The 26,601-nt window shown below is 59.4% G+C and overlaps 1 protein-coding gene across 1 annotated transcript in view; it reads left to right on the top strand.

Moving 5' to 3' along the window:
- The window catches only part of DAAM (disheveled-associated activator of morphogenesis-like protein), a 40,900-nt gene that overhangs the window by 7,613 nt on the left and 6,686 nt on the right, over positions 1–26,601 (top strand). Inside the window, 10 exon segments of the mRNA XM_037228132.1 lie at positions 1,543–1,682; positions 14,681–14,914; positions 16,606–16,734; positions 18,714–18,806; positions 21,537–21,620; positions 23,464–23,631; positions 23,633–23,692; positions 23,972–24,169; positions 24,577–24,791; positions 25,790–25,974. Of these exon segments, the coding sequence (XP_037084027.1) occupies positions 1,674–1,682; positions 14,681–14,914; positions 16,606–16,734; positions 18,714–18,806; positions 21,537–21,620; positions 23,464–23,631; positions 23,633–23,692; positions 23,972–24,169; positions 24,577–24,791; positions 25,790–25,974 (1,375 nt within the window). The 5' untranslated portion in view covers positions 1,543–1,673.

Here is a 26,601-nt window from a genome sequence, read left to right as displayed (position 1 = left end):
ACCGTGGGAGAGCCGGCGAGGCGCGGCGTATTTCACCTGGCGGCACCCAGTGATCAGGTACAGCGGTGGGGCGCCACCGGCGACCCCGGGTCAGCGGCGCAGGTCACGCCCCGCCACCCCAGGTGCCACCCCGCCACCCCAGGCGTCACCTCGCCACCCAGGAGCGTGCGGATTAGCACCGTAGACAAGGCCGACGCGCAGAATCGGACCCAGCCGGCGCGAATGGCGCGGACGGCGCGCGTCGGTGGCCGAGCGATTGCCGGCAGCCGCGCCGTGACGGCCGCGTCGCGCCGATTATGAAGCGCCACGCTCCATCAGGTGGGGTCGGCGGGCGGCCGACGGCTCCCTGGCGGGCGCCGCGGGACCTGGCGACCCGCCTCTTGTCGGACAGTGGCCGTCTGCCTCGGGCGCCAGCGGAACGTCCCGTCGGAGCACCGCGCTGGTGCTCTCTACACACCGCACCGGCGGCCTGACCGAGCGCGGCAGCCTGTCTGCAGTGTTGCAGCCTCGCTCCGTGTGCCTTCCTCTCTCATGGTCAGCTGCACGCTGCGGCGCTCGCCCGATTCTTCCTGTTGATTGAGTCACTGCCTGCTTTTTACAAGGCCGCAGCCTCCAGGATCGGCTCGCTGAATGACGACGATGACGGGAGAGCCTGGCGCCGGCGCCGTCACTCCTTCCCGCCCCCTGTGACCTTGCCGGCCCCGGAGCCGCGTGCCGAGCTGCGGCCCCGTTTCCCACCGCCCATCACAGCCGCTATTCACAGTGGCCAGCCGGCTATCATTGCGGCCGCTGACATGTGTTGTGTCGGCCGGCGCGTGTGCGTTGTGTAACGGGCTCGCGGCCGCCCCCGGGGCGGCACGTCGGCGCGGCCGGCGCCCGGCACGCGACCCCAGCCCTGACCCCACACCCGTTCCGCGCGCCCCGGCCGCCGCCGCCGCCGCCGGCAGAAGGAGACCAGAGGTCGCGACCCGCAGCGCGCCGCCGCCGCGTTTGTTAACCTGCCGTGTGCCAGTGAACTCGGCGGGCGGTTGTTACCGGTCGCGACCGACGCCGGATCTGAGGCTGGCCGCGCGCGCGGCCACGGCGCGCCAGCCGCCGTGGCCGGGTAACAGCCGAGACGGCCGCGCAGCCGAGCGGCACGTGCGCCCGGCGCCGAGGCGCTGAGAGGCGCGCCGAGGCACGCGGCACGTGTCACGGCCCGCTCGACGAGTCGGCCGCGCTGTGTCACAAACCGGTGCGAACGACAAGGGACTGCTGAAAGTCGGACGAAGAAAGCTGGTGGCGGCAGCTCGGTGTCATGATGAATCGTAACACGCTCGTCGCGCGTACGGCAGTGCTTGAACTTCCGCCTCAGGCCGACGGCCGTGACGTCATCACGTGACGTCATCAGCCGAGTACAGAGATCTTTGCACGGCTGTCTTCAGCGGCGCTGTCGTCGATTCCTACCACTATACACAGCATCATCACACGCCTACCTTGTCTTCGCTTGCCTGCCTTCTGTCTGTCTGTCCCTCGTTTGATAACGTCTCTCCTCATCCCCAGGGCGTCGCGGAGCAGGCGCGGGTCGAGCCCCCGACACAGAGTGCGTCGGAGCAGCGAGATGAACGTCGGATAGAGCGAGAGCCGTCCACGGGCGCGTCGAATGCTCTGCTCTCGTTCGGCCGTCTCCAGACATGACTGAGGTAAGTGGCGCAGCAGAGGCCTCCGGCAGTGCGTGCCGCACGCCGGCCATTTTCGTCGGTGCGTGCGGTACCGTCATCGATCCCCTTCATTGTCTGTCATTGTCGGTGCCAACAGTATATGTCATGCCCCAGCCCGTCACCGTCATGCCATTCATTGAGTTTTATAGCGAAGTTAAGCCTGCCCACCTCGTCTGCATTTCCTGCTGTCGTTGTGTGTTCTTTGTTTGCAATCCCGTCCGTCATTATCTGCTGTTTGTCTGTCGTCCAGTCAGTCTTTGTTCTGTGTCTGCGATGACGTACTCATTGTCTGTCTCATGTGTCTGCAGTTCTAACAGACCGTCTGTCATATATCAACATTTCAAACTGTTTGTGTCGATGTCCGCAGCTTCCGCACCGCTCTCCGAACCAGTGTGGAAGAGGTGTGTGACTCAAGTATAGCCTAACTCATCGTGACGCAGTGTTCAGTCCGGCTCATCGTGACGCAGTGTTCAGTCCGGCTCGTCGTGACCCAGTGTTCAGTCCGGCTGGTCGTGACCCAGTGTTCAGTCCGGCTGGTCGTGACCCAGTGTTCAGTCCGGCTGGTCGTGACCCAGTGTTCCGTCCAGCTGGTCGTGATCCAGTGTCCAGCCCATATCGTCGTGACCCAGTGTTCAGTCCGGCTGGTCGTGACCCAGTGTACTGTCCGACTAGTCGCGACCAAGTGCTCCGTCCAGCTGGTCGTGATCCAGTGTTCGGCGCGGCGCGCTCGCCCCGCCTGCGGCGACACTCTCTGTCGGCACGCCTGACCGCCGGGCGCGGCCGGCCGGCGCGCTGCCGGCTGTGTCGTGCGCGCCTTATCTCGCCTCGCCGCCGGCACGCGCCGCCCGTAACAAAGACCGGTGCCGTACCGCGCCGCGGCGCCGGCGCCGGCGGCGCACGTCGATGGCGGCGGCGCCGCCGGTGCGGTGGCCTCTTTTGACGCGGCGCCACCGGACGTAAGACAGCCTTTGAGTCGTCGGCGGCGGCCCGGTGGACTATGCGCGATAACGAGACGGGAGCCGTGAGGCGTGCCGGCCACTGTGGGCCGTGTTTACTGAATGGGTCGGCCCACCCGGAAGGCCGTTGTTGTGCGGCGGGCGAGGCGGCGCCAGCGGGCACCACCGGCGGATTTTATGCGCGTCACATCTCGTTGACCCGGATTCAGCCGGTGGCCCGCTGTCGAGGAGTTTGGGAGCATAGCTGAATTAATTGGCAATTATGGGCCTGGCTGAGGTGGCGGCGGCCGCCGGCGGCGTCCCGCCCGGCCCCGCCGGGACGGGCGGCGCGAGCGGGTTGTGCGACGCACAGTGGGCGGCAGGCGGAGGCTGTGGTGCCGGCCGGCCGCGCGCGCTGGGAGCGGGCTGACCGGCCGGCCTCGGGCGTCACGCCCGTGACGACCGCCGGCTTACTCCGCTCCCAGGGAGCTTGTGACGCTCCGCTCGGCCGCGATCTGACCGGCGCTGGAGCGGCTCCTTCAGCGTCACGTGATCGATGGTTTGTTGGCCGGTCAGGGTCAACAGGAGCGCTGGCCAGTGACTCATGTGCACACAAATAATCACGGCACTGGTGTCATCTTGGGGCCAACGACCTCAATGCGAAAGACAAAACCAAACAAGAGCGAAGATCCGCCGGGATCTGGCGGGCCGTCCCTCCATCTGGCGTGATATTGTTACATCATTCTCATTGGTATGCACCGCTGTCACGCATTGTTCGGCGTTTCCCTGGCCAGCTGCTCTCGGCGCTCGTTTCCTCTCGTCGCGCCTCCGCTCGCACTATGTCAGTAGGTCACTTGTTTATTCACAACGTCGCGCGCGCAACCAGACGTCGGTGCGTGGGCTGACGAGGGCGGGGCGCCAAACGAGCGCCAGACTGCCGCCAGGTGAGCGCCAGTTCTGCGCGCGTGCGCCAGCTACCCGGCGTCCCAGATCGGAAATCCGGCTCGTAATGTGTGTGCCGTGGGCGGCTGGCTGAGCGGCGGCGCTCCTGCCTGTGCCCGGCTGCGCCGTCTCTGAGCCGGGAGAGGGTGGCGTCCGAGGCCGGCTCGGCGGCGGGCGGGCGGTCCGCCGCGCTCGGGCTGGCTATCCCTGACCCGGACCGGAGCTCGGTGACCGGCCCCGCTCCACGTGTCCACGTGCGGGGCGCGCGTCACGCGCGCGGCGGCGCTGCAGACGTGCTCGCCTGCAGCACTCGTCACGAGACGCCACAGCTTATCACCGCGGCCGCGGCCGCCAGCGGGCTGTGAGGTCACGCTCGGCCCTGCCCCCTCCCCCTCCCCCTCCCACCCCCTGCTCGGCCTCCCGGGCGGGCTGGGGTGCAGACAGGGCGAGCCCCAAATGAACACCAACAGGGCTTCGTTGTCTGTTTATCTGTTTAATGCAGACACGACGCCTGGACCGCTTGCAGATGCGCCCTGCAGAAAGTGTAAGTTGGCGCGCGTCGCTTTCAGTCGTTACACCGTTAACGACCGCATGGCGCCGCAGTGCCACCCCCTCTGCAGAACAGCGGGCGGCGTCTGCTCGCCGGGATGACGCGGCGACACTTACCGGGGCGCCGCCCCGCCGTCCACCTCCTCCCCCCACTAAACCACGCATCGCTCGCCGCTCGTCGCGTAACGGCGCGGCGCGTCGCGTAATTGCGCGGCGTTCCCAGCGCGGCGCGCGCCCCCGGCTGCCCGTCCACGCACGCACCGCGCCCGGCGCCGCGTGCACGTGAAGTATGTCGTGGAAACGTGCCGCTGCACGGCGGCCGTGCAGCGGCGGGCCTCCGGCGCGACGCCCCGGGACGAAGCCCCGGAACATGCGGCGGCGCTCATGCGGACATGTCCGTGATCCAATTGCGATCGTGCGGCTTGCGTGAGATCGCGAACGCCGGATTACATTGAGCTTATGGATTGATGGGTGTGCGGCTACTGGTAGGCTTCGAGTCACTGCGCATGCGCTGTGCTTGACTCTAGACGGATAACAACGCGGTATGACTGGCTTTGACGCGGAGTTTTCCCGTCCGGCGATCCACAGTGCCGCGATCTCTGTCAATAGCATGGCGACATGGTTGTCTGCGTGCATTGCGTGCCTGACTGCGACATCTCAGACCGATGACTTCGCCTAGCTCCACGGTGACTGCCGCTCCCAGATAGGCGTCGCGGCCAAGAAACTGGCCGTCATGGTCTGATGGCACATCATTCAGTAGCTGAGGCTCGGTCTCTTCCACAGCCAGCTGCCGCCGGAGGGTGCTGGTAAGCTTGTCCGTTGTTCGGCCTCTGTGCTCGGTGTTCCCTTCTTGTTTCGGTGCTGTTCGGTTACCACCAATCGGATCAACGACACTAAGAGGATGTAGACCTGCGCCACTTGTTCTGGATCGGACCAACGACATTTTGAAATCTGGGCTCGACCTCGCACAAATCACTTGCTCGGTCAGCTGACCTATCACTAGGTTGCGCAACGTTTAATGCTCAACAACCGCTGGCCAACGTTCAGATATCACCCAAACTTTCCAACAACTGCGGTCCAGAGTGCAGAATGTATTGTATGGTTACCATCGTCCCATGTCCAGCGGTTCAGTCCAGCGAAATTATCCCGTCATCCGTCGGCTCCCCACTGTTGTTTACTATTCACTGCCCGGCTGCGCTGCTCACATCTCTGTCCTCACTGTCCATTGTTTCGGTTCCTCACCACTTACGCTGTCCATTGTTCATTACTCAATGCGCGCCGCTCAGCGCTCAGAACCCGACTACCCGACCTCAGTCTTCAACCGAATACGATCCCAGTAGCGCACACACGCAAAACCACCGCCGGTCAACAGCGCCAGCGGCGGGCTCGCTATGTGCCGGCCTGCACCGACACTACGGCAGCGGGGGGTTGGGGGTGGGTGGGGGGGGGGGGATCCCACCGAGCGCGTAACCATCGAAGACGAGCGCTTCCGTCAGTTGGGTGTGGGGTTTGGACGGGCTCCGTCTTCCGGATGTGGTTTGATCTTGGATGCGCCGCATCTCCCGGGGCTGAATGACTCGCAGGCGCTGCGGTGAACGGCGGTCAAAGCACATTTCCCACGCCAGCTGTTGTTGACACCCGCTGTTGTAACGCTTTGTAATTGCGCAGTTTGCATCAAGAAATGAATAAGCAGAGCATCGCCAGTTTATGATCGCCCAGCTCGCAGAAGTATCTAAATGGTCAACGAAGCTCATCATTGGCCACATTGGTCCTGTTCCTGGGCTGAACTTTCTCGGAATGATAAATGATGTGTTTTCAAAATGACTGAGCTTCATTGCATGACTCACAAATGTGTAGAATCTTAACCCCTTTTGTCCATTCTGTGGTGTTCTCATGCATGCAATTTTGGTTGGAAAACCTGCATGCACATGTTGGCGTTATGACGTCAACAGGAATCTTTGGGTAGCTAGGTAGTAATGCTGTTGGAGACATGTCATATTCCCGCAAGTGTTAACTGAGTAACACGCCCCTGATTTTGCGATTCAGCTTGCATTGGGTGTTGCATTCAGTCCGAACACGCCATCGAGATAACGCATTCTAACAAAGAGCATCTGGCTGATGGCAAGATGGCATGCGATACATTTAGCATCACTTTGGCTTCAAGCAGGGCAGAGAAGAACATCTTGCTCCTCAACCACCAAGGCGGCCAAATGTTTTATGCTTCTAAAACACAACTAAAGTACCAACAAAATGATGATTTTGGAAGTCTGCTTCATTTTCGATTCAGATAAGCGTGTTCTCATCATGTGAGTGAACTCATTGATGGTTTAAAGGGCGCCCGGAAATTGATCAAGACGAACCTCGCGCTACTGCGCATGCGCAAGAAGTGTAAGTAAAAATAATCGGATTACTTGCGCGCACGCTTTTGCCTTCTCCGTGGGCATTACTACACAAGTCTGGTACACTTACATGTAGGTTTAATTCAAAGCTGATAGGCCGTTTATTCCAAATTATGTCCTTAGCGTTGTGCCGAGAATTCTCAAGACAGTTCCACAACCAACCAAATCGCCCCTCCAACATACCGCATATCGTTATTACATCTGGGCCATTCCACGCCAAGTCGGTTAAAAACAAGCACTTTCGGCACTGGCCCCTTATGCCATTGACGCAAGTCGGTAGAGATGGAATGTCCTATGAATAATATCGTATACCTTTTATAATACTTGGGTCCTTGACGTCATTCGGCGTTTGCCATTCAGGTGTTTATGCGGCACTTCCGTCTATAGACGACACGTTGTGTGGAGAGGCGAATGCCACAGCGCCATCGAGCGGTCTCCATGGTCTTAGTGTAGCGGGGCTAGCAGGCCTAGTTTGAAGTCCGTGCTTACTCTATCAGCCCCCGAGACTCGGGCGTGTCCAGCTGGGAGCAGGGTTCGCCACAAATGTCTTGATAGGTTGAAAGCAAATGCTCACGGATGAAGTTGGTATGCCAGATTTCTTATGGCATCTGCCCAGGGAGATTTGATGCGGCGGAAACAAAACGCAGCGTTGGTTACCGTTTCAACCAACATATTGGAGACGCACGTTTACGGAGAGCGTGCCCACCACTGGAGAAACGCGTGGCATCCTAATATGCGGCAATGGAGGGTGGTGCAACAAATACCACTTCAGAGCTTAAAAGTAGGTTTATTTACAAGAGCGACAAAAGACTGCACCGCATTTGGCGCCTCGTTAGCCGGCCCGTTATGGTGGAGACTTTTCCGTTCTTATGAATGCATTGCCGTACACCTTCTGAGTCAGCCATGTCGCTGCAGTTCAAATGCTTCTTCCATCCCTTCCTCTAAAATCCGGAATGTTTGATGACTGAACGGCGCGCTCGGACATGACGATCGTGTCAGATGTCAAGCAAAGATAAGACCGCAACAGAACCCAGCGCCCAAGCCCTGACGACATCGTGAGAGGTATGTCGAGGACCCCTTGCCTCTTTAGCGCGCGTCCAAGCAAGAAGGCAAGGTTGCTGCTAATAAAATCGACGTATTCGTGATGTCACTTAGCTCGCTTTTTCATATAATGTTTTGTTCATGGGGTGGCCCGCAATGGCCACCTCTCGTAAGATACGCGCATGTCTCTCGTCTCGCTGTCCCGGCGTTCATATTGCGGATGGGGGGGGGGGGGGGGGGGGAGGCCTTGCTATCTGAGAGAACATCATTCTCAGCGCTCCGTCTCATGGTCAGTTACAGCCAAAGCTCGCGCTCATCCCTGAGCTTCGGTGCATGACGCGCGGCTCAGAGGCTGTGGCCAGCTGCCCGGAGCGTGGTCCGGCGCCGGCGCGGGATCGTGACGGCGGCGGACGCGAAGGGCCCCGACATCACGCCTCACACTACAGCTCACATCACCCCTCTCACCACATCTCACATCACACCCCACATCACATCTCACCGCACCCCCTCGCCCCACACACAACTCCGCTCACATCACCTTTCACATAACCCCGCTCATCACCCCTCACATTACTCTTTACATCACAACTTACATTACAGCTCACATGGCAGCTCACATTACCTTATCATCACCAACATTACCTCATTTACCTTACATCACCCCTTACACCACGGCTCACATCACATTTCACATCACTCCTCACATCACCTCCCACATTACCCTTCACATTACCCCTCACATTACCCCTCGCATAATCCCTCACGGCCCCCAAAATCACCATTTGCATCACCCTCACATCACCCTCACATAACCCCTTACATAACCCTCACATAACCTTTCACATCACCCCTCACATCACCGCTCACATCACCCTTCATAACACCACATCCAATCGCGTGCAGGTGAAGCGACAGCGACGAACAGTCGGTGGACGCCGTCCACGTTCTGCAGACCCAAGTTCATCGGCACTGGATAAATCGGCTCGATGCTGAGCAATGAGGAAGTGGGCGACGCCGTGCCTGCGTGCATGCGCCGTGTTGCAAACCTGAAAGACCTCTTGATTTCTTTGGCGCACGTTTTTCCGTGCTGTCTACCACATTTTTGCTACGATTAAATTTACTTTGCTTTTTTCCCGAGGAACTAGAATTAAAACATAAGTCATTATAGGTGTGCTTTTGAAACATTGATCCATGGTTCTTGCGGCCGTGAAGCCTATCACTTGAGCAGCCATTCACAACGAAGAGAGCGGTTCTTCACGGCCGTCTATATATATATATATATATATATATATATATATATATATATATATATATATATATATATATATATCCGTGTGTGCGTGCGTGCGAGTGTGGGTGTTTGTGGGGGGGGGGGGGCTAACTATGGCATGCTGCCTTTTAGCGTTCGTCGTTTTCACTTGCTATCAGTTCAATCGATGTGTCTCACTGGTAGCCCGCAGTGTGTATCAAGGGCGCACAAAAACAGGGGTTGCCTCTGTCGCTTTTCTTCGTCCTGTCTTGGACGACTCCGATGGAGGCTTGGATTCTATATGTCATGAGGTGCCCCTGGAGTGGGACGGAGTGCCATCTGGAAACGCGGATATGGCGGGATCGGATACGGTGGACCTGCTATGGGCCTGGTCCTCATTTGACGATGTCACGCATGGGTGCATGATTGAAAGGAAAATGTATCTGCGGAGTTTTAAGATTTGTTTGACCTGACTGACGGGTGCTTAACTGGTTTTTGACAAGCAGTCTTGAATGAATTCAAGGACATGCCAATGGTACATGAGGTAAAACGTGTCGCAGAACGCGCCGGAACTGCGAATGAACAATTAACAGACACTGTATGGCATTGCATACTCTTACACTTAGATTCTTCAGGTGCATCACCACGGAGAGGATGTCACCGACGCCGGTGGTAGCTGGTGTAGTCTGCGTTTTGAACCAGCGGTCCGAGGTCGGACTAATCAGGCGCGACGCTAGCGGATGGCGGCTGACGGCTGTCACGGGTTCGAATCCAGCCAAAGGCAACTTCACCTCTCCGGCGAAAAAGAGACGGATCCTTCTGTTACCAGTGATTGTGACATCCTTCGGGTGGCATGTTATCGTCATTTCAAGGCAGAGCTATGTAACGTGCCACCGTACGTACGATGTTTCTTTGCGAAAATTACGGGATAATAAATCGGTGAACTTCATCTCTTTATTCCGTCTCCCCTTCCACTCACTCGGATATCTGATAATGGTTCTGTAAGAGTCAGATATCTAATGATGGTCTGCATTCTCTTGAAAGTCGGGGAAGTTTGTATTTTGTAGTAAGCAACTTGGCTGCCGACCCTCCAAAATTCGCCTAACATAACATGTGTCGACAACAACGGTGGTTTGTTTGTGTCGGCATATCTGTATGGTCATCACATAAACAGCACCTTCATCATTAATAGAGGTGTACCCAACAAGAAGCCCTAAGTCACGGACATGAATATCAGCTCATTTACAAAAATGAAACAAGTGACTCAAGAAAGAATAGGTATATCAGCATCTTTCTTCCCCCCTCTTCTCTTTTCAGCAACGTCGTGGCATCTTTCGTTTCTCTTTTTCCTTCCATCCTGCCAAGGCTTCAGTCCTTCTCTTTTCTAATCCCTCACGCGCGCGACCCTCACCACCTCCCAGCCTCACTCCGCTGGCAGTGAAAACACCCCCACATCTCGTCGCGTGACCCCGAATTATCTATTACTGTCCACCGCTCACACCCAATTAAGCAATCTCCGGTGGGAGTTTTTAGCGGCGACACGCGGGCCGTCGCGGCGCGTGTGCCGCTCCGCCTGCCGCTCCGCCTGCCGCGACCGGCCCGTCTTGCGCCAGTGTGCCGACATCGCTGCCCGGCGCACCTGCTGGTGGCGGCGGCGCGGCAGCTCTGCGGGCGGCTCAGGGAGATCGGCCGTGTTTATACAGCCACCGACGGTGGCACACCTGGGCGCGCACGTGCCCACCGCCTGCACCCGGAAGCGGACCGGCCGTGTTTCGGGCCGGCGGCTGGCGATCGGCTGCCTCGTGCGGCGACGCCGGGACCCCGGCGCGGCCGACGGGCGGCTGGCCCGGCTCTGGCGCTGCCTCGTGCGGCGACGCCGGGACTCCGGCGCGGCTGACGGGCGGCTGGCCCAGCTCCGGCGGCCAGGCAGCCCGCCGCGGGCGATCCCGGGACGCCGCGGCCGCGGGCATCAGGGCTGCGCAACGCACGGTCCGTGGCCAGCCGCCGCCTGGGCAGACGATCCGGACAGGGCTTGGCTTGGCGTGGCTTGGCTGGCGCATCAGCTGCGTCGCCGGCCGTAAAGCGGAAGACGAAGGTTGATGTCGCGTGGCAGGCGGCCGTTACGGGCCCGGCGCCGGCTTGGCGGCGTTTGATGTTGGTGGCGTGGTAGGGCCACTCCTTATCTCCAAAGCGGTCAGAGACCATTTGAGACGAGCGGGATTTCGAGAACCATTCAGCCACGGCATTAGGCCTCTATTAACGCGCGGTGAGAACGAACCGCCTGTCGAGCACGCTCGCCCCGCGATAGCCGGCGAGGCCAACACGTTCTGGTCAGCGGTTCAACCTGGCCTATGACGCCGGATTACAGGGGCCGGAGCGTCCCCGCAGCCATGGCGCAAGGCGACTGCGGTCATTTGCCACGGTCTAACTCCGGATTAACCTTGGTCGGTCCTTATCACGATTTCCCGATCAATGCTACAGAACTTTCCCTGTTTTTTTGTGACTGGTTGAAAAAGTATCAGTGCGTTTTCGTACGTAAGGAAGTGGAGTAATGTCTCGGCTCGGCCTCGCGCCACGTGGTTCCCGAGATTCCCCCACAGCGTTCGGAGCTTCGCCCATCCGGGAAAGCAGGTGTCCGTGCTCAATGGTAATAACCTGAGCTTCCTCTAATGCGTGCAATGTGTATCGATTATTGATCAGACAGCAGTTAGGCATTCCCCAATGAGACAGACACAAGTCTTAACTGTGCAAGCATACTGGCTTGCAAGCTGCGTAAACGGAGACATGTACTGGCGGTCAAGGTGAGGTTTTTACTGTTATTCAGTAAGCGAGGTGCACCTATATTGACGTGCAGCAGTTCACATTATCAATTATCCATGCACAGCTGTGTCGCATTGATGTGCCCCTGGTCGTTAGTGGACCGCACCCCTATAACCACATGACCACATGACAACATGACATGACACGCGGACATGACACGTGATGATATGGCATGACATGTCATGACATAACCACACGTACCATCTGAGCTTGCGATGGAAGCGATTTTTCATTGAAGACTGGTTAGCAGTTAGTCTCAACCGCTGCGGTAATGGCCAGCTCTGCTAATGCTTGACAAATCAGCGCCAGGCCAGCGGGTGTTCAGTAAACGCCTGATGTGTCCTGAGCAGAAAATAACTGAGATGATGAAACTAAAGCTGAAGCGAGGGAACGAGCTGTTCAGCAGACCGGACGCTAGTGGTGCAATAACAAGCATTCATATTTACATGCGAACCGCACTGCGATACCTGCCCACCGCTCTCCCCAACCTGCTCTCCATTTCCTTTTTCTCATCTTTACGTCCACTTCACGCAATGCTGTTTCCCATTTCTCTTCCTTCCAGCATTTGCTTCGAGAAACGGACGTTTTGCACCGGACGAACATTACCAGGGCTGCCGGATTCCACCCGGGATCAATGGATGACTGTTGGTGTGTCACAGCATTCGTTGAAATGAGGACACTGGCGCGGTGCGAGGCGCCAGTGACGGAGGAGGGGGCGTGCCCCAGCGCCGACGCCGCCTCTCGGGCCGCCCGAAATAGCGCGTCCGTCGGCGGCCGGCCGGCGCCGGAGCGTCGGACCTCCTGTCCCCCGCCCGCCCGAGACTCGGCATCGGCCAACGTCACTTTGCGACCCTCTGTCCCCGCGCCCGGCGCGCGGCGCGACCCGCGCCCTCCTGCCGTCCGGAGCCGCTCCCCCGGCCGGCCGTGCCGTCCGTGCCGGCGGCGGCAGGAGCGGGCCGCGCTGCGGGCGCGTGCGGTGGGTGTACGGTGTGCGGCGGCGGCGGCGGCGGCATGTGGCTCTGCCTGGGCGCCTGGCTGGCCACGGTCTGCGGTCGGACGCTGCTGGCCGGCCCGGGGCCGCCGCTGCTCTGTCTGGCGGCCGTCCTGGTGGCGCTGTGCCTCCTCCGTCAGGTGAGAGCGTCCCACCGTGCTCCGGCCGTACCCGTCCGTCACTGGCCGGCTCGGTACGGTATCGATCCGAGCCGTGCGTAATTCAGGACTCCCTGCGGCACAACAGCTGCTGTGTGCTGCGGTCGCCTGGCCGTTTGCCTCTGGTCTTAATAACAGCCGGACCGGTGATGACGGACGGAGAAAGGGGGGAGGGGATGGGGGTTCGATGCCATGGGAACGGCTTACTCTGGGACGGGACGGGGACCGCAGGGGCCGCGTTCTACCGTTAGTTTTTGAAGTCGGCATTCTATCGAGGACATTGCATGGAAAGGATTTAGTTGATGTCTGCACTCCCCCCCCCCCCCCTTCTGCCCCCCCCCCCCCCGTGATCAGCCGGTGGCAGCGCCCTTGGCGGAAGCTCACGATTGTTGCAAATGGCGCAGCGCTTACCGTGCCCATGTACGAGCGTGCTCCGGTATTCCTAAGGTCAGCGGCTTGCAACCTTCATAACCTGGGCAGTCCAACGCGTTGTGAAATAACCCCAGAAAGGTCATCGGTCCGGGCTGCATCACCTCGAAGCCGCGCTTGACACGGCGATCGATTTGTAACGCTCGGGAAGACGCAGCTGATCGGGAAGACGTCAGCAGCTAAATGTGAATTGCCTAGCACGCCAGCGGCCAGCGGGACTTATGCCAGGCCACTGCGCCGACCAACGACAGCACTGGGCGCGAGGAGGCGATCGGCGGACGTGCCCCACAGCGGGGCACTACGCGAAGGCGTGTGGTGCTAGTGCTGGTGTTGGTGTCTGAGGCAATCACCAAAGCAGTACGGGGTGGAGCACTGGAGATGGAATAAATGCAGGCTTGCAATTTTGCTTGCGGTTTCTTGTTGTCCTTGGTTTCTGGTCTCGTGTGTGACGTCTGGTACGTATTCGGCTTTTAATAATGTTTTATACAGAACTTTGACGCGTGACACGCCCCCGATGACTATGCTGGTGTTGTCCCAGCCGTTCCGTGCCACCGTCGGCTGATCAGTCACCCGGCGTGCGTCGCGCCGTCCATGGCTGGCCCGATGCCCACGTGCTCTGAGCGAGCTCGCGCGTGGCTGCCACTGCCGCCTGCCCGGTAGGCCCGCGCCCGGCGAGAACCAAGGATGCGCCCCGTTAGTGGACTGCGCTGCCTCGCTGCCGGCTGCAATGAACCTTCACGGAACGCCGGCTTCGTGGCTCGGGCATCTTTGCATTACACGAGCATCGTTGCATCGTGGCCGAGGCGTCCGCGGTGACGTGGGCAGGGTCGACAGACACCAACTGTGGCCTTTCTGGGCGGGAGCGGCGCTGTTCGGATGTCGATCTGGCGCACCTGTAAGCGGTGCCAGCTCGTGATGTGTGGTTGCCGTGGTAGTCAGCTGGATACAATCCGGTCGGAAACTGGTTGCTCCACACAGCGCGTGATCTGTCTGAGTAAGATCCTCCCGAATGAAGACAGTCGCGCACCGTGAACCCGTGTTAACCGACATCGATATTTTTTATGCCCCTGTAAACCAGCCATGCTGCGAAGGATTTTTGATGACTTATATTTGACTTTTCTTCAGTTCCAGGAGCACGTGTGGATACCGTGTTTCAATAGGCAAATGCTACACTGGCCTCTTCCAAATGCCACGAGCCTCCTATGCCGACGTCATGTGACACTGACAGCGGCCTCTCGCAGCCTGTGCCGTCTTCATGCGACACTGCCTGTCCTCTCACGGACGGGGTCGACCGCTCGTGAACTGGCTCGTCTCCCTGCCTCTACCGTCATTACGTGGCTGTCCTCTTGCTGCAGGCAGTGCTGACCTTGATCACCCCCTCCCCCTAGGAACGGTACCGACCCCACGTGACACGTCTGCCACAGACGCCGCCGACCTGGCCTGACATTGCTCCTCCTCCTGTTACAGACGGAGCTGAAGGCGCCGTCGGCGGACGCGGCCGAGTCGCCGGCCGGCGCGCCGGAGCCGGACGTCGACGCCGGCTCGCTGTGGTGCCCGCTGGGGCGGCTGGGCACGCTCGGCTCCGAGCTGAGCGCGCGTCTGACCGGCGGCCTCTCCCGGCTCGACTGGAGCGCCTTCGGCCGGCCCAAGATGCCGCTCAAGGGCGTGCGCACCCAGCTGCGCTGGTGCCGCTGTCTCCAGGTGAGCCGCGAGTCCCACGTCCGGCGCCGAGCTGGAGCTGCCACAGCTGGCTGGAGCTCGGCCGACGCCGGCGCTGAGCGAGCTCGCGGCGCGGCGCTGCCGGCGTCGCTGTGCGCCCGCCGTGGCCTGGCGCCGCTGCCACGGCCGTGTCCCACCGCCGCAGGCTCTGTCCCGCTACCTGATTCGCCGATCGACCGGAGCCGACGTCGGCCAGGTCTGGTCGCACCACGGTCGGACTTTTATTAACACAGGTGCTGTCCCGCTACCGGGGCTATCATAAGCCGCCGAGCCGCGGATTGGCGGCCGATGATTATCGGAATTGTGCACCGACTGGGCTGCGGTGGAACGGTCGAAGAAAATGTCAACGATCTAGGCTGCGGTCGCACGACCGCTGGCATTAGCGCCGAAATCGCTGCGCGAATCTGCCTAAGCACTTGATTCGGCTACTGTTGAGCTGGTTGGGGCGCCGCTGGAGATGCTTACAGTGGACGTGGACTGTGAATAATCTGCGGACCTTGAGGGGCGGGCTCTGGATCCGATGCGGCCGTCAACCGTCAGCGGTCGCTCTTGCGGAACAGCCGTGTGTCCTGGAGCATTCAGGGAGCCGAGCGCGGCGCGGAGGATTCAGAGAACTCGATCGCTCCCCGGGCCTGGGGCGTGGTCCTGAGTCAGAGAGGGAACATTGTGAAAAACAGTCACCTGGTTTCCGGGATGTAATGCGTCATTTTGTGAAGGTGGGAATCGGACAGTGAGAAGGGGACGCAATTGACTAGCGCGTAGATGCCATGAATCATTCAGCACAGTTTATTTTTTGTGAGCCCGTGGCCAGTGGTTAGTCAGTGGTTGACAGCACACGCCTCGGATGAACCCGCCGTGAAACGTAGCCGGACGTTGCGGGGGGCCAGTGGTGCACATCATTATCGCCCGGGGCGTGCATGAGGCCTTGAATGGTCCTGCAGCGTTTGGGGATCCAGTGACCGGACATGACTGCTGCCCGCCGTCAATGGATCTGTCCTTACCCGCTGACTAGCCGCCGCGCTGAGCCGTCTGCCGAGCGCTGCTGTTTTCCTCGGATGCACGCTGTGTTCAGTATGTGACCGGATGCTTCGGAACGTCTGCTGGCTGTTACGTAGATCTGGTAGCGGACCGTCGTGATGAGTCGATCAGCGGGCGACGCCCGAGTCAAAGAGCGGACGCAGCGTCGAGCCTCGCGGCCGTCGTGCTGACCGGCGTCGGGCCGCCGCGTCCGCCGGGTGGCGGCGCGCTGGCTGACCGCAGCGTCGAGCATCTGTCCGGCGGCGGTGGACCGAACGGCCGGCTGACCGCACCAGGACGTCCCACAGTCGGCGGCGCGCGGCCCAGGTCGCTCCCACGCAGCGCCGCTCCGCGCTCCGTCTGAATAGCTCATCACCGCATGGCGTCCTCACGTCTGGTCGCACGTGGGAACACAAGGCTGCTCGGCGCCTGTTTGAACCGGTCGATTATCTGGGGCTGGCTGAGGAGCCAGGGCGGCGCTCCCGGTCAGCTCGAACTTACACGTGACTACATCTTGTTGTTTCCATGTTCTGCGCCACTCCAGTGACAAGTGAACTCGAGAAATTTCACAATGCTCAAAACGTTTCTGATCGTGTTCTCAACGCCTCACCCCACCGTTTGCCCAGCTGACCAGTGCCCCTGCTGTCTGGCTTCAGAAAGACGAGCCTCCGGAGATCACCTACTGCGTCAGCAAGTCTGGTGACGCTCTCCACCTCCAGATGCTGACACCTACGCAGCCCATGCCGCGTGCCGACGAGGTGGAAGCCAAGTTTCTGGAAGTGCTGGTACGTCAGCGGCGCCGCGCCCATCGACGCCGGTGTCAGCGGCGCCGCGTCCACCGACGCCGGTGTCAGCGGCGCCGCGTCCACCGACGCCGGTGTCAGCCGCGCCGCACCGCCGACGCCGGCGTCGGCCGTCTCACGGGCAGGAGCTGGGGGAGGGATGCAAAAGGATGGCGGTCGGCTGCTGGCCCACTTCCTGGGGTCAGCGGTTCGCCTCGTCGACATCGGTGTGTGTGAACTTTTGATCCCCACAGCGAGCGGGCCCCGAGCCGGTTTTCTGCATCCGTCATCGGCTCCTCCGTGACCCAGTAATCCAAAGGCGACTACGCGATGGGCTGGTCGATATTTTGCATAATCGCGCATGATTTCACCAACCGTATCACTCTTTGTGATCACCGGGTGTTCAGATCTACATGTGATCAGCCCAGCATGCTGTTACATTATCTCGGGTGGTGTGAGGGATTTGTTCAACACCGTGCCCGGTATCCGGTATCTGATCTGCCGAGGCCGCCGTCAAGCTGTCTGCATAGGAAGCGTGCAGCTACTCCTTGGCTCCGTCCGCGCGGCTGGGGTGGGGTGCGTCCTGTTCGATGCGTTCCACCCGGTCTGACAGTCACAGGTCGTGTCCCGTCTGGTCTGTCAGTCACGGCTCGTGTCCCGCCCGGTCTGTCAGCCACGGCTCGTGTCCCGCCCGAGGTCTGTCGGTCACGGCTCGTGTCCCGCCCGGGGTCTGCCAGTCATGGCTCGTGTCCCGCCCGGGGTCTGCCAGTCACGGCTTGTGTCCCGCCCGAAGTCTGCCAGTCACGGCTCGTATCCCACCTGGTCTGCCAGCCACGGCTCGTGTCCCGCCCGAGGTCTGTCAGTCACGGCTCGTGTCCCGCCCGAGGTCTGTCAGTCACGGCTCGTGTCCCGCCCGGGGTCTGTCAGTCACGGCTCGTGTCCCGCCCGAGGTCTGTCAGTCACGGCTCGTGTCCCGCCCGAGGTCTGTCAGTCACGGCTCGTGTCCCGCCCGGGGTCTGTCGGTCACGGCTCGTGTCTCGCCCGATCTGTCAGCCACGGCTCGTGTACCGCCCGAGGTCCGGCAGCTCAGCAGTAACGCTCCGGCACATTCCACGCGCCCGACATGAGCCACCGCTCTGAAATCCGGCCTGGCCAACCTGTTCTTGACGTCACGCGGGCTGGGGCGCAGGTGGCCAGTCGGAAGACTTTCACAAGCTGTCAGCGCTGCTGGGCGGCAGGGCCGCCGGGGCGCCGGCCACTCTGGCTGCTAACATGCGGAGGCGCGTGACTCGTGACGCTCTCGGCGTCCATCGGTCGCGTGGGTTGACAGAACAAGGCGTGTCTCGGTGACCCGGCGGCCTTGGCTGTCTGCCCTTGCTGTAGTCTGGGTGAGCCGGTCGGGTGGCCGCCGCCGACGGAGTTGTCATGTCGGCTGGACGTCGCCTGGTCTCCGCCAGCTGTCGCCTGATGGCCCACGTCACATACTGTGGACGATATTGGTTGGTGTATGCTCGCGTACATGGGTGACTCATCCCGTCATACGCCGCATCCCCGCTCCCTCAGCCGCTCTCACGCTGGGAGCGGCGATACGCGGGTCGGTGGTGTGATGCCTGACGATGCACGCATTAGTTCCATCACGTTATGCGCCGCACGCCTGGCAACAGCCGACGCGTAACAGTCAACAACAGTCGACAGACAACAGTCAACAACCGGCTGGGTCGCCCCGGGCTGAACTGGGAACTGGCAGTTCATGCGCTGAGATACGCCTGTCAGGAGCGCTGACGTCGACGGCCGCCTGTTTCCACTCAGTGGGGACAGGCCCGCTATTGGCTGTCTAATCTTGTTCGTTGAGAGTTGCTGTCCTGCCGTCCCCGCCAGGACACCCAGAGTGCCTGGCCCGGACTATCCCCAGCGCCCCGATCCTGACCTACTACACAGCCCTCAATGATCAAGCTTTCTCAAGCACTGTCTATGCCTTACAGGAGGAACTGGATCTAACGGCGGCAAACCGGTCAGCCATGCTGGACCTGCCGCTCGAGAAAAAATGGCAGCTCTATTGCAGCCGAAAGAAAAAGGTACGTGGATAGCGCCGGCCAAAAAACACGCAACGCATGCCTGCTGTCATCCACCAGAGATAAACGACCCTTGTTTCAGGGCGAGTTTTTGCCAGCTGATTAAAGGTCCAAATTAAATTGCCGTCATCGGCAAGCTGTCGGGGCTTGATGCCAGCGCCGACCGAGTGACCTGTGGCGCGTACTGTGGCACGAGGCAACACGGACGTGTGTGAAAGTCGGGCGCCGCGCATCTGCCGACTCCGGTGGCTCGCCGGGCGCGCGTGGTGTAACCCGTAGTCGTGGCAATGGAAAAGTTACAGCTCTACTTGCCTGGACTGGAGTGCGAGCAGGTGCGGGTGTACGAGCTTGGCAGTTTAATTCACTGCGATACAAGCAGGTGCGGGTGTACGAACTTGGCCGTCTAATTCACTGTGATACAAGCAGGTACGGGTGTACGAGTTTGGCCGTCTAACTCAGTGCGATACGACCGCTACAAGGCTGTCCGCAGTAAAAAAATATCCGGTCCAATCGGTCTATTGACGGCCTTTAAGATCCAGAGACCTTCCAAGAAGGCAATAAAACGTGTTTGTGTCCGTCCTTCGGTCCTCCCTTTTCTGGGAGATCGAAGATAAGGCGTGGCTGCTCCACAACGCAATCTTATCTCCCTTACTTGCAGATGCAGGATGGTACAATCGGTGGCATGCTTCAAAATTTGTCCTGAAAAACAAATATTCTAACCCACCGCAAGCCCAAAATTATTTCCGTGTCGTACATGACTGTTGCATGTGCTCAATCTACTTATTTTAAGTGTCTAGTTTGATCTCGCATCGTCAGCATTTATTGACGAGCATATTAAGGCCGGTAAAATGGAAAGGGGCCACGTGCCCCCAAGGCCCCTTTGAACTGGTTCCTGGCGTCCGTTTCCTGGGGATAGGCCGTCGTTGGTCATCCTGTCTCCCTGGGTCCACCGCCGGAAGGTCGCAGACAAGGCGACTCTAGTCCAGTGCATCCACAAATGTGTTCGCGTGGGACCGCCTAGCCTTGGCAATGCGCGAGCATCTTCGTGAATCTGGTGAGGCTGAGTGGCTGTTGCACGCACGAGACACCGTCCCCTTTGTTTGACCGTTGATAGGGTCTCTGCAACGTGTCGCGATTAACAGTCACTGAGTGCTGCCTGTCCACTGTATCGCGGCTTTGTTTGTTCCTGTCGCCCTGCTCAAGACTCATGTATCGAATCTCACATATCAAAGGCATCACTGGCGCAGCAGTACACTGCAAAGGGGCTGATCAAACCATGACAATTTTGGATTACCTGGTTTGCCTCAAGCTCACTTCGGCATCCTAGGCGATGCTTCTAAACAGAAAGTTATTGTTTTGTTACGACATTGGGTATAAATAAAAAGAACGTGCTATTTTAGGCCTTTGCTTTGCCGATATTTCTTGTCCTTTTCGGGCCAGCACCTTACACCGGGCCGGCACATCCCCCTAAACAATCCTTACGAGTTGAATAGTGGACTTGTTATGCACTACCGCAGTAACGCCATTCACCAAGCGCAGACCTTTGGGAAACTGTCAGTTTATAAGCTTTTTCTCGCGGCTGGCACCGCGCGCTTTACCGTGTTTGAAGCCCGCGTCGCCACCAACTGTAAAGCGCCGTCGGAATGCGATTCCCGAACGCCTGCATTCCGGGGCTGCGCTGCGTACGTGACCCTGGGTGGCTGAAGGTCGAACGATCACGGTGGAAATGGACTCCTGGTATGAATGAGGCAAAAATGCTAATGCTTACAGGCGAGTGAAAACGTTCGCGAACGTCATCCGAGCTAGGTTCACGTCTTTGAATTATTAAATAAAAATTGGAATAGCAGACATTCGGACTAGTTCGCGTCGATTTCCTGAGTGATTAGGCTTTGGCGGCCTATGGCGGTAATCCGCCGCCGGACCGTGGTTCGTGTCACCACTCTGACGGCTGACAGCATGCTTGACATCACCCTTCGCGCCTGAATCGCGTGAATTGCGTGTTTTACTTCCACCATTGCATGGGATGGACCGTAGTTGGAACTATGCTTAATGTTGAACATTTCACACGTGTTGGGTAGCTCACTCACAGATGTATGAGCATGCTAAGTTCAGGCTTCCATCAACATCCTTAGCTTGTACGCCAAAGTTTTTGCTTTGTGAAGTCAACAAGTTGTAGATTTGTCGACGTTTGCTCGTGAGTTTCGTAATTGTCGTATTGCGTGTGCCACTATGATCCCACCGCGCTGGCGCCTCGGCCTCCGTGTCCACTACACGTTGATCTGCTGGATGACGAGCACAAGGGTCGTCTCACACACGCCTCCGCTCTGCCACCAGAACCAGAGCCGGCAAATCAACACCCCTCACCGATCGGGTCACTCAGAATGCCCCCCCCCCCCCCCGATGTGAGAACAGCCAGCTACTTCTCTGCCGTGTAACACAAGCTGTGAACGAGCCGGATTCGGGGTGGTTTTTTTCTAGGTCAACACCGCCCAAGGTTATGTCCTTCGCTCATCACCACGGCCTAGCGTGTGTGCCGCGAAGGTCATCTTGTACCGGAGAGAGACGTGCATGCACCACTTGATTAATGAAAAAACGGTGCACCCTGACGGGTAGATCGGACGGCTCCGCCGCTTCGACACCAGCGCGCCGGTTTGGTCCGTGCTGGTGCCCATCCGGGTCTGGCGCATGGCGCCCGACGTGGCCACAGCTGAGCGTGCTCGCCTCGCGTTGCAGGACGACACGGACAACGGGAACGGCCACAGCTACCTGGCCCGGCTGCCCGACTATTACATCGACAAGATCAGCACGCTGAGCGGGGTAGGTGCACCTCGAGGCCGTCTGGCGCTGCTGTTGTGGCGGGGTGTCTGGAGCGGGTCTGCGGCCGGGCCCCTCCCCTTCCCCTCCCCTTCCTCTCCCAGCCGTCGGCTGGACACGCCCGCCCCGGCGTTCTCCACCGGCGCATCGGTCGCGCGCCGGACCCTCGTCCCCTGGTCAGTCTGAGGAGGGCACATGCAGATGCAGTGGATGACGAGTGTGCCAAAAAACGGCCCTTGGGTGTTGTGCGTTCGATCATGGAAGACGCGTGAAAAAAGAAGCAGCACACGATGCGCGCGCTGGTTGTGTGCAGCCGACTGAAGATGGTGGCACTAGACACGCACATGCACCATAAGGCCGCGCTTTGTTCCGCGTGGCTGTGGGCAATGTCATGCCCTTCTCTTTTGTCCCGATAAGGACACCGCCGCGACCGGTCCCCGTACAAAAGCTTGAACCGCACCCGGCCGGTGGCACTAACGGAATGCCGGCCCTGCTGGGCCACCGGGGCCGGCGGTGAGGGCTGGCCGGTCCGCCTGCTGGCCGCCGCCGCCCCTCACCCCGCTCCGCTCACGGGCGGCCGGGCGGCCGTGGCTGCCTGCCGGCAGACCGGTTGTCCGATGCCCCGATTATAGGTCCGCCCGGCGCTGGACCGCAGCCGGACCGCCGGCGCCCCGCCACCGTTGTTACTCCCTCGTGACGCGCTGGCGGCGCAGCCGGACCGCGGCCGCGCCCCTGTGACGTCGCGCACGGCGAGGGGGGGGGGGCTGTCCGGACGGAACGCCAGACAGTGATCTCATCACGGGACGCAGCCGAACTGACTGTCCTGCCTGCCGCCTCGCAGCAATGGTTAGGTACCAGCGCGTACGGCCCACCGTCGGACAAAGTCAGCCCGGTGGCCCTGTCCACCCCTTCATGGCCACCATCACTGGCTCCCGCAGGCAGCCCTGTCCACCCCTCCATGGCCACCATCACTGGCTCCTGCAGGCAGCCCTGTCCACCCCTCCATGGCCACTATCACTGGCTCCTGGAGGGAGCCCTGTTCACCCCTCTATGGCCACCATCACTGGCTCCTGCAGGTGACCCTGCTCCCCACCCCATGGCCACCATCACTGGCTCCTGCAAACGGCTGGATTCACGGTCGCCACTGCGCGCTCATGCTCACGGGCATCACGTGGCCTCCGTAACTGAGCTGGACTAGGCGGCCGTGCTGGTCAGGCGCAGCGTCTTAACCATACGGAAGCGACGGCCACAGGCGAGTGACAGATAGCCTCGCATGTAGATATGCTAACGAGAGCGTGCATTGCCCAACTCATTAGCGCCTTAATGGCGTGATAAGCTGAGGAGATGGGTTTACGATAGGGCGATAAACGGACTGCATTAGCGGTGTCGACGCGCTTCAAGCTTGTGGTGACCCCAAGTTGTGATCCTGCGCTTTATTTCTGCGCCCTACGTGCTGTCACTGGTCTTCGATGTCGGCGTGCGAACGCTGCGTGATCTGCTCCCTTCAACATCCCGCTCCCGCATCCCACCGCCGCCCCGCAAACACCGCTGCGGCTGCAGGGCATTAGCGCAGCTGGGACCCACCGCCGCCCCGCAAATTCCGCTGCGGTTGTAAGGTATTAGCGCAGCTGAGACATCGAACGAGACATTGAGATTAGATCGGGGTCCGCGTCGTAACGGACCGGGGCGCAACTGTCCGCGTCTGTCCGTGTTTACACGCTGGCGATGACGGGAGTGTCGGTGTGACAAGCACCGGCAAACTGGCCTAGGTGACAGATCGTGACGGGGACTGTGCTGCTCGGAAGAAAAACAACGATAAAGCTAACGGTTCGCGCCACACCTCCAGCTGCCGTTCCCCGCCTCGAGTGACGAAGAGGTGACCAAGCGCACCAAGCAGCTGGAGTCGCTGCGGACCGCCCTGCGCACGCAGCCCAACTCCTTCGTCATCAAGTTCCTGGAGCTGGAGGGCCTCGAGGCGTGCCAGAGGTTCCTCAACTCTATGGACCACAAGACAGTCGGAGAGCAGCATCCACAGCAGCCTCATCGGATGTGTTAAGGCGCTGATGAACAACACGGTACGACTGATGATAACGAAGAAGATTGTGACGGCGATGACGTTTTGGAGACAGTGACGGCGGGCTATTATCGTTCATTTTTATCGCAAACGAGAAACCCGTCATGCGTATTTTCATTGGGGGCTCATCAAGGCATGGTTGTGAAATGAATTTAGCTCTCTAGGTGGGTAGCAAAAATTGCGACTTTACATGACGACCAAGGGTGCGTCCTCCGTGGATGCACCTCTTGCTCACCCCCACAAGTGCCGCGCCCATGACGTTGCTCCTCCGGCTTCACAGAATGGCAGGTCTCATGTGCTGGTACACCCAGACGGACTCAACGTGATCTCCCAAAGCCTCTCCTGCGAGAATATCAAGACCAAGGTGTCCGTTCTTGAGATTCTGGGCGCTGTGTGCCTGGTGCCGGGCGGACACAGGAAGGTCCTGGAATCCATGGCTTACTACCAAAAATACGCCGGGGAGAGGACCAGGTTTCAGGTACGAACTGTCCGACGGAAAACCAATATTTTGACGCAACGCTGCAATGGAGTACTCGTGCCCAGCCGTACTGCATGCCGCTAACTTGATGTAAAGCTGGTTTAACTATCATAAAGAGTTGTCCTCTCACCAGTGTGTATGAGCTGAGTGTTAGCGCGCACGTGTGTGCGTCACACTGTGTGCTCAAAGGCGCGCATTCCGCAGTCGTGTTCCAAGTCTTCCAAAAAAGAATTTGAAAACATACTTGTGCGATCACGCCGAACATAGCGTTCTTGTCAGTGTATGCTGGCATGGTATGTAAATGAGCGTCATGTTTCATATACCAGGAATGGTTTCACTAAGACATTGGAGGACATTATGAAAATCCGGCTGTTTGTCGGCGCACTTAATAAATACGTTTTCCACAGAGAATCGTCAACGATCTGGATCGGTCCACGGGCACCTACGCTGACGATGTGAGCCTAAAGACGGCCATCATGTCCTTCGTCAACGCCGTGCTCAGCTACGGCGCCGGCAAGGAGAGCCTCGAGTTCCGACTTCACCTACGCTACGAGTTCCTCATGCTCGGTGTGCAGCCGGTCATCGACAAGCTGCGCTCTCTCGAGAACGAAACCCTGGACAGGTAAGGACCCGGAAGAGGAACAACGCCGCACTGTATACACTGTATACCTATCCTATGCACACGAAGACCCAGGGAATCTCAAATACAAATGTTTGAAAGTTTAAACTCAAGCACGGTCAAAAACCCAAGCAGTTAGCAAATCCTGGTCGGGGTACGCATAATAAATAAGTCAGGATGATGAGAGAGTCAAAACCAAAGGAGGTTCCCCTGAAATGTGAGCGCGCTCGTGAAAGCCTGGATACAGGAGTGTCCACTCTCTCATAGAGTGGACAGAGTGGACACGGAACACTCGCATGGGATACCCAAGAAGCGGGTATGCAGATTGTCAAGAACATACCCATGACAGATGTAAACAGGGGCTGAGCGCCACACCACCCGATCAGATGGCGATGAAGAACGAAGGTCATCCTCTTCCTTAATCCGCGACGCTATGAAAACGCAGTCTGGTATTCACCTAAGCTCAGAGCTGTCGAGACACCGTCGCCAGATCTATTCCACAGTATCTGTGGGCTGATGGCGTGTCGTTCCAATTAAATCACCTAGGGCTCTAACCGATCTAGTACAGACTTTTCTCCTGAAATGGTCAGCCCTGCTCGGCTTACCACCATCGTACAAACAAAGCCGCTGAATGATGAGTGACTGTGAGTGCTGCGGTCCGACGGCTAAGTACGCCGGCATCCGTAACCAGGGCCGGAGCTGTCAATGTGGACCAGCGCACGAATAGATGTGACAATCACTGGCTTGGTATCGTGCTCGTATCGGTTGCATGGTAAGACATGGGCCTGGTGATCGAAAGTGCAAACAAGCGACGTCTTTCCCTCAGGGCAGGTGTTCATGTGGTCACAGATCTCAGGATCTCATCCACCGTCCAGATTATGCCTGAAACCCCATCCCATCTCCACTCCCTTCTATCGCGAACATCTAGAGCGTGCCTGACTCCCACTCCTCGTCCCATCTGGAGTGCACCTAACTCCCACCCTTCCCCGATTTTCTCGCAGGCATCTGGACTTCTTTGAGCTGGTGCGCACCGACGACGAGCGCGAGCTGGCCAGGCGGCATGGGGAGGTGCACGTGGACACCAAGTCGGCCACGGCTATGTTCGAGCTGCTGAGGAACAAGCTGAACAACACGGCCGCCTACCCGCACCTGTTGTCGCTGCTGCAGCACTGCCTCTTACTGCCCCGTGAGTCGTGGTCCCCGCGCGCGGTCTCTGAGCGTGCCGTGAGCTCTGTGACATCTCGTGACGCTGTCCCTAACCCTCTCGTGAGTCGTGGTCCCCGCGCGCGGTCTCTTAGCGTGCCGTGAGCTCTGTGACATCTCGCGGCGCTGTCCCTAAGCCTCTCGTGAGTCGCGGTCCCCGCGCACGGTCTCTGAGGGTGTCGTGAGCTATGTGACATCTCGCGGCGCTGTCCCTAACCCTCTCGTGAGTTACTGCCTATCCTGCGACTCTGCCTGCTGCTGCGCAGTGAGCCAATGCGTACGCCTGGTCCTGACGCGAACCCCGCGGCGATCAATCTGAGGCGGCCGACGAAGCGCCACCTATAGTGGTACAGCTCGAGGAACCCCCGCCTGGTGGGCCACGATGCGGAGCGGGGAGACCGCGATCTGTGTACGTCCAGGCATGACCCGACCTCATCCGATTTCGACAGCAGGCGGCCTCCCAGGCCATTGTCGGTACGACCAGCCTGCTATGTTACTTCAGATGGCAGTGTGTAGGCCTCCTGCTACCACATCAGCCTCGCAGGACCGTTGAGAGGCTACGTTCGTCGCGACGCTGGCCGCTGCGCCGGCCGCGGGGCGTCGGCGACCC

The sequence above is a fragment of the Pollicipes pollicipes genome, unplaced genomic scaffold, assembly GCF_011947565.3.
Source record: "Pollicipes pollicipes isolate AB1234 unplaced genomic scaffold, Ppol_2.1 Scaffold_2555;HRSCAF=2994_pilon_pilon_pilon, whole genome shotgun sequence".
Classification (NCBI taxonomy): domain Eukaryota; kingdom Metazoa; phylum Arthropoda; class Thecostraca; order Pollicipedomorpha; family Pollicipedidae; genus Pollicipes; species Pollicipes pollicipes.
The sequence above is the reverse complement of the archived record's forward strand: the minus strand, read 5'-3'. Positions and strand labels throughout refer to the sequence as shown.